Raw genomic sequence first — 14,519 nt, 5'->3', positions numbered from 1 at the left:
AAGTTACGGAAAGTTAATTAACAAACAGAGACGTAACAGTATACAAACATTTGATTTACTGTTAGTAACAAGAGACGTTAAGGTCATCTTCGAGGCGTTCGTAATAATTGGACTAAAGTACGTTTGTTGAGGCATTTATTTCGGTATTTTGGTGAAGTATTGTAAACAAACATTTATTCTAGTGTGTTAATAAAGTATTTTGTTCAGAATATTTATTTTATTATATTAGTATACCGCAACGTATAAAAGCTTTTCAGGTCATCCAGGCAAGTTATCGAGGATCGCATAGCAAAGAGGCGCCATCTACATTATAAGTAACATTTTAGAAATTGTTCCACTGACATATGAATGGAATGACAACTTGTTTGACACGTTACTACATTCTGCAGTGGCTGTTTGACTGTACGTTCATTTATTTAACATATAATTTTCACCATAACATTAGATAATGCTCTCTAAATAGTTAGCTTCTAGGAAAAATTAATATGTATTTCATCATTTTGTGACCAAAACATCTGAGATAAATTTACCAAGCTACTTGAAATTAATAAATTCAAAGGTGAAAGTCAACCTTTTACTTTCTACCGTCAATTTTTATTCTATTCTAAGTAGCCACAACGATTTTTTTCTGCACTAAATGACACACACACACACACAAGTTATTTTTAGCGCTCCAACCAGCCGAAGCTCGGTAAATGCAGAGTGAACAGAGTATAAATTTATCTTTGGTAAAATTGCAGATTTATTTGAGATCTTTCGCGAAAATTCAACAGAGTCCTTTAATAACTCTAGGACTACTCATTTCTGATCAAATAGAGAAATCTAACCGTCAGTTATATAATGTATCGCGATACCAAAATACGGAGCGCGAAATTATGGTCGAACCACGAATCTTCGGATTCACAGCTCGGGCAAACGAACCACTATGTATATTTATTTATTTATACTTGTACAATATATGTATAATTTATGTACTGTAAATCTAGTTCAGATACAACAGTTTCACCGCAACTTTATATCAGTTGTAGTTGTCACGTGACTCGCTGGCTTGCATATTCAAAATCGTTTTACTACCAAGTACTCAACTCTGTATTCTGAATCTGAAATATCAATTTTATGTTTAAAAAAATTCTACGTAACGCTATTTTTTAGTTTAAAATAAATTCCCATAGCCATGACATATACATTATCAAATATAATCTGGTTGTAATATATACTTACATTTTAAATAATAATAAAAAAGATAAGTTTATTTGTTTTTTCCTTTTCAACCAGTATACTTCAATATACACTAAACTTGTTTCACATTAAATATATATATATATATGTAAGATAGTTTTAAGAATCGGTTTCAAAATTCCGCGGTTTTAATCGATTTAAAGCTTAACTTAAATATTTAAAATATGTTTCATGGCATCACTCCACACAGGTTTTGGGGGATTATGCAAGCTCTAAATTGTCGCTAGAAATTGCTTCTATAATTTTTTTGTGACTATTATAAATATAATTACAATATGAAATCATGTTGCTGACACACAGTTTTACTTTTATTATATTGTCATATATCGATCCGTTAGTTCAATTTGCTTTATCAATTTGTGTACGATGGAGGTAAAAAGCCATGTAAAAATTTCGCATTTTATCTTGTGAAGGTGGAATGGTTAAATTATGCTCCCATGTTTGTTAAAATGTATAGTTTATTCTAATGCAGAACTGCATAACGAGCTACCTATGGTGTGTTTTCTGCGGGGGATCAAATGCCGAATTTTGGCACATTGAGACACAGAGTAACTGAAAAATTGAGGAAAATTTTTCTGATCCTAATGTTAAATCTCTTTATAAAACGTTTTAATAACTTGAGAAATGTTTTATAGCTAAGATTTAGATTTTCGATACTAGAGCAAAAGCACCAATGAGGCAATTTCTGTTTTATCAATTAAACTACGTATTTTGATTTTTTTTTAGCATTTAGTGTTAAGCTGATCTTATTCGCGTTTTGATTATACATTCTGTGATTCTGACATGGATCCGGATGTAGTCTAGTAGTTAGTGTGCCAGGCTTCAGATTGAAAGAATCAAGGTACGAATACTCTCTACTAATTTTTTTTTTTTAGTCGTGAGAGCCTTATAAAACTTACAACCAATTCCTTTATTCGGTTAAGTACAGCCGTGTAGGAAGCGGTTTGTGCTGACTGACCATCCCTCTGGTAAGTAGTTCTAAACAAGCGATGGCTCTGCCTCAATCTTGGTGTTTCTGATCATTCCATTCAAATTATATGCCATTTAGATGCCTTTCAGGTTGAACTACGAAAAATCAGCTTCTGACATAGCTGTGTATGCTATTCTCTCACATCTGCTGATGACGCTTACAGTCTGCAGCTGTATATTTTCATTGCGTTGTCTACATGGAAAGTATTGCACACTGTATATACACACACACATATATACCAAGTTAATAATACTCATCTCAGGGCATGCGGTAATTAGTAGTTCAGTGTAAGAAGTGTCTGTTTTATCTCAGTGTTGGAGGATCATTAAAATCCTGTTGACAACTTTTGTATAAACATGAACAGCTAGCTACATATGATTGTTATTCAACTCATCCCACACTTCAGCAAAATTTTCCAAAAGCCACATGGAGAAGGTCGCGTGTTCTATGTTCTCAGAAAGAAGGTTACGGACTAAGCAAATCCAGGTAAGTCTTTTGCTCTATGGTGTATTTCCTCGCATTAACGCGAGATAAGTTTTGTTTCCATGGGAACTCGTTCTGCATAATAGAACTCGTCGGTAAAAAGTGTGAATTTGCTTTATGATCAGTAAATATTTCGTAGTTGCCAACCATACTTGAATGTTGATATGAACAAACCCTGTTACATCTTTATCAGAAATAAATCATTGAAGTGCATAAAATCGACAACAGCAACAATTAATTATAGTTTACCATGTTAAATTTAAAAAAAAAACTTCGTTTTACAGAGGTGTTAGAAATTAAAGTTAGAATATAACTGGAGCTACAGTTATCATCTGCGAATTAATTATTGCAACCAACTAATTTCCGAAACTGTATTCTGTAACCAGTACTCTATTTTTTTCTGAAAAACGTATTGTATTTCTTTCAACCTTCCATGACTGTAACAGACACTTTGTAAACAGCTGTCGTTCAATCCGCATTTTAACTGAGTTTCATGTTTCCATACATCATACCTTATCTTTTGTTTAAAGATATATTAACTGTAACTAAAAATAAAACTCATATCAGTGTTTGCAGATGCCAAAACTATGATAATGACGTAACCCTAACGTTTCAGACAATAGACAAACTACCTGACAAAGTTATTCTCAAGATCTTTTCTTATCTGCCACATAAAGACTATGGATGCTTGAGTCGAGTCTGTAAGAAATGGCGAAGGATTTCTAGTGACTCACGTCTCTGGACCAACGTGTCGCTACGCCCTCACGTTTCGGGACTACACGTGACCAATTATGAATCTCTTTTAGCGCTCATTTCTATTCGTTTCGGTAAGTACCACCAGAAATCAGAACGTCTTTAGAACTGATATTTATACGAATCTCTCTTCATTTTAACAACAACTGATTATTTATGTTCACTTGTATTAAATCTCTCTTCAGGACCATCACTTAAGTCCATCGAGCTTCCCATCGAGCTGATAACAAACAATGTGCTTCATGAACTTGCTACGAAATGTTCAAATTTAACAACGATGCTCCTAGACTTTTCTACTGCTATGCAGCTTCACGATTTCAGCCGTCTTCATAAATTTCCTTCTAAACTACGCTCTCTCTGCATCTGTCTGTCCGACGTGATATTTATGGATGGGTTTATGCGCAAAATCTATAGCTTTTTGACCAGTTTAGAAGTGCTACATCTTATTGGTGAGTTTCATGATGTTAGAAAAACACGTTGGTTCAAGGAGTATTGATGAAAATAAATAAAAACCCTATAACCCTAGCGCTAGTTTAAAAGCTATAGCTTTTTAAGTATAGTTTAAAAGTACTGCATTTTACAGGTAAGTTTAAAATCTATACGCCACTTAAACCAAATATATTGACATTAAGAAAACTGCCCTAAACATGTTTAGATATAGAACATGCATATTAACCAATCGACTACACGTAATCCACCCAGTGGCTCAGCGGTATGTCTGAAAGCTTATAATGCTAAAACGCAGGTTTCGATACAAATAGTTCATTGTATAGCTCTGTGCTTAACTATATACAGTTTAACTTAAACTATAAGCTCGTGCCATATTGTTTTTTTGTGTTCTTGTAGGCACATATGAGCACGTGGAAGAAGAAGATGAAGAAGGGTACGATGTCATTAACATCCATAAACTGAAGCAAGCCGTCCCTCATCTTCGTGTGGTGAATCTGTATGGCATAACTTTTCTGGACGACAGCCACGTGGAGTCTCTGAGCAGTATGTGCGTTCTCTTAGAATGCCTGGCCCTAAACTTTTGTTCCAAGTTCACTGGTTCGGTCTTTGACGTTCTCTTCTCCCGTTGCACAAAGCTCAAATCACTTTTACTACAACAAACCGGTATGTAATGGGTTACATTATTGTTTGCAATATATTTGTAAATTTAGCAGCAATGAGTCATTTCTGGTAAATAACAACATTAATGAGCGACTGTATCTCTAATATCTCACATTTTATCTTCACTGTGTGTAACTTTAGTTTGTTGGTTAATATGAAACTCAAATACACCACTTCTGAAAGACATTTAGAAACCTAGCATTGGCTTTACGAACAGTGATTTTAGGCATAGACAGTGGTTAAAGTGAGAGAGTTAAAATATTATAGGATAATTAAAAGTCTATGAAAGGACTACAATGAAAACTTGTCTTCATTGAGTAAGATTTAGATTGCTGCTATCGATAATTAGACGGATCGAAGAACAATAAGTATGACGAAACTTACCCTGTCACACAGAGTCGTCAAAACTGAAGGTGTCTTTTTATTTTCTAACATACAATATAGATATTCAGTAAGATATTTTCAGGATAGTTTTTACTTAAAGCTTTCTAAGGGGAATCACCTTGTGGGTTAGGTAGATTTTCATTTAATCACGTGGTACAGGTATATTCTGTATTGCATCAAAATACACATAAAGTATTCATTAGACTTTTAGAAACTGGCGTTCGTTACCAAACTTAGCAGATAAATGCACGTACTTCTAAACAGATACTGATGGATTTTTGAAACTGAAGTTTTTCAAACAGTTGATTTTATAGCCTAGGTGTTTATACTAAGTTATCCTTTCGTACGATAATCAGTTATTGTGTATTTCCAGGTCTTAAAGATGAGCATGTTATGTTAGTGGAATGGAACCAAACCCATATCCAGGAGTTAGACATCACTGGAACAGACTTATCTTCAGAATGTTTAATAATTCTTTTGACACGCATTCCCGCTCTTCGGTATCTCAGTGCAGGCCAACAAGATGGCTTTACAGATGAGGTAAACTTTGAATGAGGTGTGATACAAATATAGATCTCTATTCAATATCAGAGTTAAATAAAAACAACATCGATTAGGAATAACAACAAATATTTGCATTTTTATTTCAGAAATCCATGAATATGACTCGTAAAATACTTATTTTACTATTAATTACCCCCTCCCCCCAAAAAAAACAAAAAAAATATGTCAAGTTATTAAAGGTTACAGAATAGACGGAAAGCCCATAATTGACTTATACAAGACGACAAAATTCAGCATACAATATAATATTTTAGAAGCAGTATATCAATATTAAAGGAGCCCATAATGACATATGCGATGTTTAGAACCATTAAAAATTATCCCCAGTTGAACTACAAACGGTACTTTTACGCAATTGCCACGTTATCAGTATTGATCAAGTAACGCTAGACATTATTTTTGGGGGGGATTAAGTAAACAAAATTTCCTTTGTTTTATTGTAATAAAAGCAGAAGTTTACCACAGCATAATACAACAAAAACATAGTGCCTTCTTTCGTAAAAAGCTTTAACTGATTATAGGAAACGTAGCGAATGTCCAGCTGCAATATCTTGTGCAAAGTACCTGTTTATATAGGAAAAGGGTTTGTATGTTTTCTAGTGATAAGATGGCTTTTCATCCATTTTGAGAAATTCATTTATTTGTTTCAAATTCAACATTTGAATGGTGCCAATGAACTATTACTTATTTCAGGTGTTATGTACATGGCTAGATAAGGGGAATTGTAAAAGTATCATAGCTCTGGACTTAGATGGAAATGAAAGCCTTACTGGAGAAATTCTGAAGTTGTTTATCCAGCGCCACGGCGTATGTCTGAGAGGACTGGTGTTGTCCGGAATCTCTAGCCTGAATGACCAGTTCTGGTTGTCTGTTCTACGGTTTTTGCCAAAACTCAGGTAAATATGCAATGGGCTTGTTTGTTTCTACGTACGAAGATACTCAATGGGCTATCTATTGTGTGGCTACAGCGTGTATCAACCTTTGTACCGTTGATGTTTTGTTAGTTAAGCACAAAGCTTCACAATGGGCCATCTGTGCTCTGCCGACTACGGGTATCGAAACCAGGTTTCTAGCGTTGCAAATTCGCAGACATATCGCTGTACCACTGTGGGGAGGGCTAGTGTGTTGTAACCAAGCTCCCAAATTTATTGCTGAACCACTGGGGGAGAGGGGATCGATATCGAGAGTAAAGGCTTTGTGAATTATTAATTCTATAAATGTATATTAACTTGTTTTTTATGATCTAAAACATATTCATATTTTCAGAACTTAATATCAATTAGTGATTGGTGAATAAAATTCCTACAATAAATGTTTGAAAATGACCGATTATTGCGGAATGAATTCCCAATAGACAAAATTGATGTAACCTATTGTGTAATATTTAACTCTCCGAATTGTGCTCTGTCCTGTTTTTAAGAGTTATATTTTGTGTGACTGGCGTGATTTTTATCTCTTTGTGTATGTGGAGCCGATCTTGGTTTTACAGCAACGCGTAACGTTCAAATGTTGATGAAGACTGAACTTTTACAGGATTCTTTCAATGGGAACTCCTCTGGGATGCTGTAAAAAGATCCAACAAAAGATTCACACTGATACTTTGCTGTATTCCCTTGCTAATAACTGCCCCCTACTGGAACGGTTAGAAATTGGATGGGATGATCTGAATCTCATGTACAGTGACCGAAGCAGTAAAGCCGTGGATGCCCTCCGTGTCCGATGTTTGAGACTGCGATGTCTAACACTTAGCGACAACGACTATTGCGAACTTGTTAAAGCTAACTATGAGAGAGCCGAACGTCCATCGGTAGTCCGCACCACAACCAGCTATCGGGTCAATCTAGTTTATTTACTAATGTACTACAGTGACTTAATGTTTAACTAGTGTCTATCTCGAAGGATAAAAATCAGAAACAACACGGGGATCGTTGTTTTTGTTTTTTTTTTCAGGCTTCCGCTCCTGCAAATTATGCAATCAATTATAAGGACCACATATCACTATTGTATTTGTCAGAATACGCTATATATGTTGTATTAACCCTTAACCTATATACCCTCTTTTTTTTCCTTCAATTTCGTGGACATGGGAAATAAAATAAGATACTGAAGTGAATTTACACACACACACGTTAAGAATTAGCTCTGTAAAAGTTTTTTTTATCTAAAACGATTTATTTTTCTGTATCATGTATGATCGATTAGTAGATTAAAATTACACTCGATGGAATTTGGGTCACCAGTCGTCTGCAGACGACCAAGTATCGGTTGGGGTGTCATACTTATTAGAATAGCCACCATACTGGCATCTAACAACGGATCAGATACCACGAGCAAAATTCGTTAGTGTATGTTTAATTAACAGTACTTGGGTCATGGCGGAAAACATAAAGTCAAGTAACAACAGATTTAAAATATTTTAAATAGACTTAAACCGTTTGTAGCTTATAAAATTGAACTTTTAAAACAGTCTAAGAATGTACAAAAATTAGCCTTCTCGTCATCAAAAGGAAAGTTATTGTTTTATGCTGTATTTCAGCTAGGTTGTTACCGCATATAATTTCAGGAATTGAATACAAATAAAAATAATAAAGTCCAAACGCTTTCAAAACTTGGGCCTTTTCTCGTGAGGAAACATTTATTGTCATTCTGTATTGAAAATACGTTTTCCATTCTAAGATAAATGATCGATATTAATTCTCTGTTGTATTTCGCTCACCTCAAAGTTACACAATAACTTACGAGGCTGGATATAGCCTTGAATTTTAGTGTTTCTTGCAAAAGGAGCTAGTTTTCTTTTCTGCTTTGTTTGTTCGAGGTTAAGCACGAAGTTACACAATGGGCTATCTGTGCTCTGCCCACCACTGAGGAGGGGGGCTTTGTTTAATATTTGGATTATTTCTGACTTGGCGATTTTAAGTAGTATCCTTTTTTAAATCATATATATATATTTATAAACTTTTGGTGTAACACAAACGAGCAAATTTAGTGAATTTCAAACTATGCTTTCATGAAAGTTATAACATTTGTTTATTTTTGTAATGTAGTTTCTCTTCTTTAATCCTGTGTAGTTTCTTTGATATTTATTTTAAAACCTTGTCTGCTAGTTTATAATGTTATACAATTTTAAAAAAAGTGATTCATTGAAGATATAAAAATAAAAAAAACGTTACTGATTTTTGTAAACTTTACACACATGTGTATTTGTGTGTTTTCTTATAGCAAAGTCACATCAGGTTATCTGCTGTGTACACTGAAGGTACCTACATGCACATTATCTTATGCTTTAACATGCACGCCCCCCCCCCCTTCTGTGTCAAATTCAGAAAACTATCATTTGAAAAGACGAATTTCGCGCAAAGCTACAAGAGGGTTATTTGGGCTAGCCGTCCCTAATTTAGCAATGAAAGACTAGAGGGAGTTCAGCTAGTCATCACCACCCACCGCCAACTCTTGAGCAATTCCTTTACCAACGAATAGTGGGACTGACCGTCACATTATAAAGCCCCCACAGCTGAAAGGGCGAGCATGTTTGGTAGGACGAGGATTCGAACCCGCAACCCTCAGTTTGCATAACAAAACAGAAACTTACGAGATGAAAAATTATGGATACCAAACACGCTCATTCAAAGGGCGTATATGAAACATTGGTAATCACTTACTCCTAGATTAGTTGTTTCTTGAATTAGCTACTCGAGGACTATATATGCTAGCCATCTCTAAATTTGAAGTGGCAGACCAGAGGGAAAACAGCTAGTCAACATCACCCACCACCAATGCGTGAACTACTCTAATTGAATTGTGAAATTGATGGTCATTTTTAAAACCCATCATGGCCCCAAAGTGCATAGCACGTATCTTTTCGGTAAAAATGGGGCTTGAACCATGGATCCGCAGTCTGCCATGCTCGCCCCAATTTACTAATGAAAATTTCGTTTTGAATAATGAATATAGGTTCCATATTATAACACTACATTATTGCTTTTAGCTTTGAAGTTTTAATTATATATTACTTACATGTTACTTGCTGTGGTGATATTAATCACCTTCAAACCTTCTCCTTTTTGCCTGATGTAGTAAAATCACATTAACTTTCTGCTTTTTACCTGATTTCTGTAAAATTCAGATTTTCAGAGGCACTTACTAAATTGAAAGTATAAAATGAAATATATAAACTACATAACTGGAAAAATATTTGTTGATTTCTTAATTTAGAGTCTCCGTTAATTAAAGAGGTTTGTTTGTTTTATTAAAAACGTTGGTGATATAACAGAAAATACCTTAATTCAGAAACGATTTAAGTTTAAAACCAAGCGTGACGTGACGCACACTGGCTTTTATGTCGGTTAGATAACGTAACGTATAGCGGCAGCTATAATTATCTATTGCATAGTCATCTAGAATATATCAACCTAATAATCCGAGCGAAGCCGAGTAATGTCGCTAGTATATTACATAAACGTATGATACATCACATACATACTGATAACTTCTTTTGATTTTATGTATTTCAAAACATTAACTCTATCATTAGCTTGATCAGAAAACCATCATGTGAGTAACTTCAACCTGAAGAGTTTATTTTAGAATTTTCTTTGCTGTTCAGGGCAATTCAGTGAATGTCTTTAAAATGGATATCTTAAAACCTTGTGGAGTTGAACTCTATAAGGATATGCTCCTGCCTTGTTTATTGCGTGTGACGATATTTGGTCTTTGGTCCACAGTCCTCACTAAAAACTCCAATTAGAAGCCACTTTTTAATCCATTTTTTTCAGTATGGAAATTTTAGTGTTAATGTCAATACCAATCATACTGAAGAAAGGGCAACTTTAGCATACATGCACGAGAAGTGTCTGTTTATTTAGATATTTTTAAAGATTTCATCACACACACAGAATTAAATTTCATATATTTGCTGACGTTACTTTTTTGTAACCTTGACTTACCTTTTCTCTCAAAAGTTAACAGAATATGTAATGACAGCACAAATAGAAATGAGTAATGAATTAAAACAAATACATTCCAAACTTCACTAAACAACAACAGTTGTCAATTTTTTTTTTTTTTTGCTTCTTAATTTAATTCAAACTCGCAATGACTATCTAAGCATAGCTATCCCTAATATTTTGAAGTGATAGACTGAAGGGAAGACAGCTTGCTATCAGCACTTACCGCCAGTTGTTGTTTGACCGAATAGTGGGATGTTAACGTTTTCTAGCACTGAAAATATATTTTCAATAGATACTTACCTATTTTCACATAAATAGCTTTTTCGATTCAGTGCTGCCATCTATATAAATAATTTTCGCTCGCTACTAGCCTTGTTTGTTTGAAGTTAAACACAAAGCTACACAATGGGCTATCTGTGCTCTGCCCACCACGGGTATCGAAACCCGGTTTCTAGCGTTGTAAGTCCGCAGACATATCGCTGTGCCACTGGGGGACTACTAGCCTTGAAACTTCCACCTAAGATCATGCGTTTCCGCGTTATACTGCTACGCTTTTGCATGCCAATGAGCATGCGACAACCCTCTACCAAAAGGAGTGCGACACACCCTCCTAGCGTAGCTGTTTCCCTATATACTGATTTGTCAATCATCTCTTCGAGATTAGGCAAGAAAAGGTGCACCGAAAGTGGAGAACATGGGTGGGAAGTGCGAGAGGAGGCATTTATCTGAAATATATTTTTAGTGTTAGAAAATGTTAACTTCTGATACGATACTTTACCCCATCTCACATAATAACTAGAATCTTACACTGAAGTGGTGGAGGGATCAGTGCAAAAGTTATCTAGATGAACCCTCTTTGGAAAGCGCCCGAAGGAAACCCATGGAGCGTAACACCCTATACAATGGAAACGTATAAGGGGCATAGGAGACCGCACCTCGTCTGGACCAGGGTTTACTCTTCATCCATATTGAAGATACGTGTTGCTCATTCGGGCGGAAAACAAGTATGCATACACAGCTAATGCCGATGGATGAGGAACTGGAGACCAAAAAAGGGGGAAGTTTGGTGTTTAGATGAGTGGCAAATGCATCTATAAGAAGGGTGCCCAGGCAAAAGCACAGCCACTTGAACACCAGAGGATCGAAAGATTACTCCTTAGATATTTTGTTGGGTCTCGAGAGATGATCTGCGACAAGATTCTGCTCCCAGAATATGACAAGCCATCAGTCATACTTGTAAAAAAAGGGTCCAGATATGAAGGTTGTGTGTGGAAACAGAAAGAGCAAGACCAAGTGCTCGTCTGGCAATTGATGTAGGAGACAACTGTACAGTTGTCTGTATGGATCATAACTAAACCTTCACAAACTATTATAAGAAAATGATCCACATCGACGTATCACCAAAGGTTCTAAGAGATTGATACAAAGGGCCAATTCATCGTGGAACCAGCAACCCAAAATTTCTTCAGAGTCGAGATATGCCCATCATCTCATCAAGGACTCATCTGTAAACAGACTCAGACAAGAGGGGGGAAGAGGAACTCCCTTTGTGGCATTATTTTTGTGAAGTCTTTGATTAAGGAAGGATGAAGGTGAATGGTGGAGGACAAAGGATCCCAAGCAAAGATTTATTGGTCATTGTATATGTCACATGTGAGCACAACCCAATAAGATAGAGGATTAGATGGAAGCCCAAATCCCCAAAAGTGAGAGAACCTCCCGCACAGTGAGAGAAGGAGAGGATATGGCATGGGAAACTAATTGCACCATGTTGCTTACATAAAGATGATAAGGCTGAGCCCTGCATAGATGCAAGTGGAAAAACACCCAAATGAACGAGATATTGAATGGGTGTGAGATGCAACTTCTCCAGTTTGACCAATCAACCTAGACGTGCTACCTCTTAAAGCAGGAGGATGGTATGGTTGTAGGAGGTTTGTTTGAACAGAGTCAAATGTGAAAATAAGCATTCAAGACATCCACCTCGGTTATCCAAAGACCTGGAGAACAAGACCACAAAAAAAAAAAAAAAAAAAAGGGTAGAATAAAATGGGGGGGAAGGAGGGGAATCCTATTCAGTTGCATCTCTGGCCCAAAAGTCCAACAATGCCACAGTGGCAAGAAACAGGATCCCTTGGAGGCGGGAATGTAAAGGGAACAGGAAACAGTGGAGGAGAGGAAAACGAAGGTTAAGACCCTCTGACAGAACTCAGAGTACCCAACAATCGGCTGCAAATGGACGCAACTGTCTGAAAACCAAATAAAATGAGTCTCTACTGTCCCTGAGCCAACAGGGTAGTCACCACCGAGACTGACGACACTGAAGTCTATGAGTAGTGGAAGGATGGATGGAAACAGAGAAATGGGAAGTGAGGACAGGAAGAGGAGATGAAACATGAGAACAGGAAGCTGAGAGAGGTAAAGAAGGGGTATGAGAAAGATATGAAACCAGTGAGGACAAGAACATTGGCATATGGCTCCAATATGTGACTCCAGAGAATCAAGTAATCCACTAAAATCACACTGGTGGAGGAAAGGAGCCAGATTAAAATATCCGAAATAAAAGGGGAGCAAAAGTACTTCAGTTAGAAGAGCATCTCTATCCAACAAATTCTAGCGACAGATTAACCAAATATGAAGTGATAAGGATGAGGAAGATAAACAGGCCACTGTAGAGAAGGAAGTGAACAAGTATCCACTAAACATGCCTCAGGGGAATGGTGGATTACAACAGAAAGAAGGCAAATGGAGAAAAAATAAGGTAATAGAGTAGTGATCTTAGGTGGGAGATTCAAGACTAGTGGCTAGCGAAAGTTGTGCATATAGAGGAAAGAACACAATCGGAAAAGTTTTTATGTGAGAGGGGATAAGTTAGCGTATCGGAATTGACCATCATTCTTATACAGCACATCTACAACCCCAAGGTTTTTGCAACAATGGGTCATGAACCATGAATCCTTGGCCATACTAACTAATAGACCATGCCTGGCCAATAACATTAACATGTATGTCAACTATAAAATAGTAGTCTATAATATTGCCAAAATTAATTTTATTCTGTAATCTTTATACTTACATTTTTACTAATAATTATGCTTCAAAAAAGAAGTGGAAATCAAACAAGTATATCTTAATATATATTGCATTTTTACATCTACATTGAAGTGAAAAAGAAATAACTAAATACACCTTAGCATCCATGTAAATACACTTAAAATTATTGAGATATTTGCTTGGAAGCTAAAAAAATGAATAGTTATATTAGACTAGTACAATTTTCAAACTTTACTCAAATGGTATAGCATTTTATATTTTTAATCATTAAATTTTCTAACATAATCCCAGAGAATAAAATTTCAAACCTATATGACACTGTGATTTGAAATTTGCAGTCACTATAATAATAATAAATGTAATTTTTCTTTAGGCACATTATGTTAATTTACATTTCAAATGAACAAAAATAGTGCTGTAAAGTTTTAGCTAACTTAAGCATTCAGCTTTTATTTTACTTTATTAAAATTCACACTACCTATCACGAGGTAATAATCATACCATTAAAGAGACATCAAATTTTGATACAACCTGTGTTTTAACCCAGTCCAAACACAATAAACAAAATAGAGGTCACAGAAACACTTAACACATGTAATGTACAAATTGGGTTATTGACTACTTATGGTCACATTAAAGTAAAACAAATATCAATGTTATTAATGGAAGTAATGTTAATTAGACCTTTGAAGTTTTCATCACATAAAAAAAAAATATTTTGTTAGCATAACAATGTATCAGATGAAAACAGCTCTTTTATTGAAACCACAGACCACACAAACTTTTATTTGTTATGTATTTTCTGAATATTCAAAGATCATAATCTTAAATGTACTACTTACAATAGCTAAAGAGCATCTGTTCATCATGCAAGTCTAGGCTTAAAGAATTTACCTTTGGCCCATGCCAAGTTTAGTAAAAGCGTAACATCTTAAAAATTATAAGAGTACAATAGTTTTTAAATAGTCCTTTAATTTTGATGTGCAAGTTAATAAACACCTCATAAATTAATTAAA

General features: G+C 35.4%; 1 protein-coding gene across 1 annotated transcript; it reads left to right on the top strand.

Moving 5' to 3' along the window:
- Positions 1–2,619: 2,619 nt before the first annotated feature.
- On the top strand, positions 2,620–8,586 carry LOC106465519 (F-box/LRR-repeat protein 2-like). The gene is made up of 7 exons (XM_022393431.1): positions 2,620–2,695; positions 3,309–3,519; positions 3,631–3,894; positions 4,292–4,558; positions 5,313–5,479; positions 6,197–6,399; positions 7,037–8,586. The coding sequence occupies exons 1-7, from the start codon at positions 2,636–2,638 to the stop codon at positions 7,386–7,388; spliced, it is 1,524 nt and encodes a 507-aa protein (XP_022249139.1). The 5' UTR covers positions 2,620–2,635; the 3' UTR covers positions 7,389–8,586.
- The last annotated feature ends 5,933 nt before the right edge of the window (positions 8,587–14,519 follow it).

Source organism: Limulus polyphemus, unplaced genomic scaffold (assembly GCF_000517525.1).
Source record: "Limulus polyphemus unplaced genomic scaffold, Limulus_polyphemus-2.1.2 Scaffold1970, whole genome shotgun sequence".
In the NCBI taxonomy this organism is placed as follows: domain Eukaryota; kingdom Metazoa; phylum Arthropoda; class Merostomata; order Xiphosura; family Limulidae; genus Limulus; species Limulus polyphemus.
Note: the sequence above shows the minus strand (reverse complement) of the source record. Positions and strands in the feature narration are given on the sequence as shown.

Coding starts and splice junctions, on each gene's coding strand:
- LOC106465519 (XM_022393431.1), top strand. CDS start 2,636: ATGGAGAAGGTCGCGTGTTCTATGTTCTCAGAAAGAAGGTTACGGACT. Junction 3,520..3,630: donor GCTCATTTCTATTCGTTTCG/GTAAGTACCACC, acceptor ATCTCTCTTCAG/GACCATCACTTAAGTCCATC. Junction 5,480..6,196: donor AAGATGGCTTTACAGATGAG/GTAAACTTTGAA, acceptor TACTTATTTCAG/GTGTTATGTACATGGCTAGA.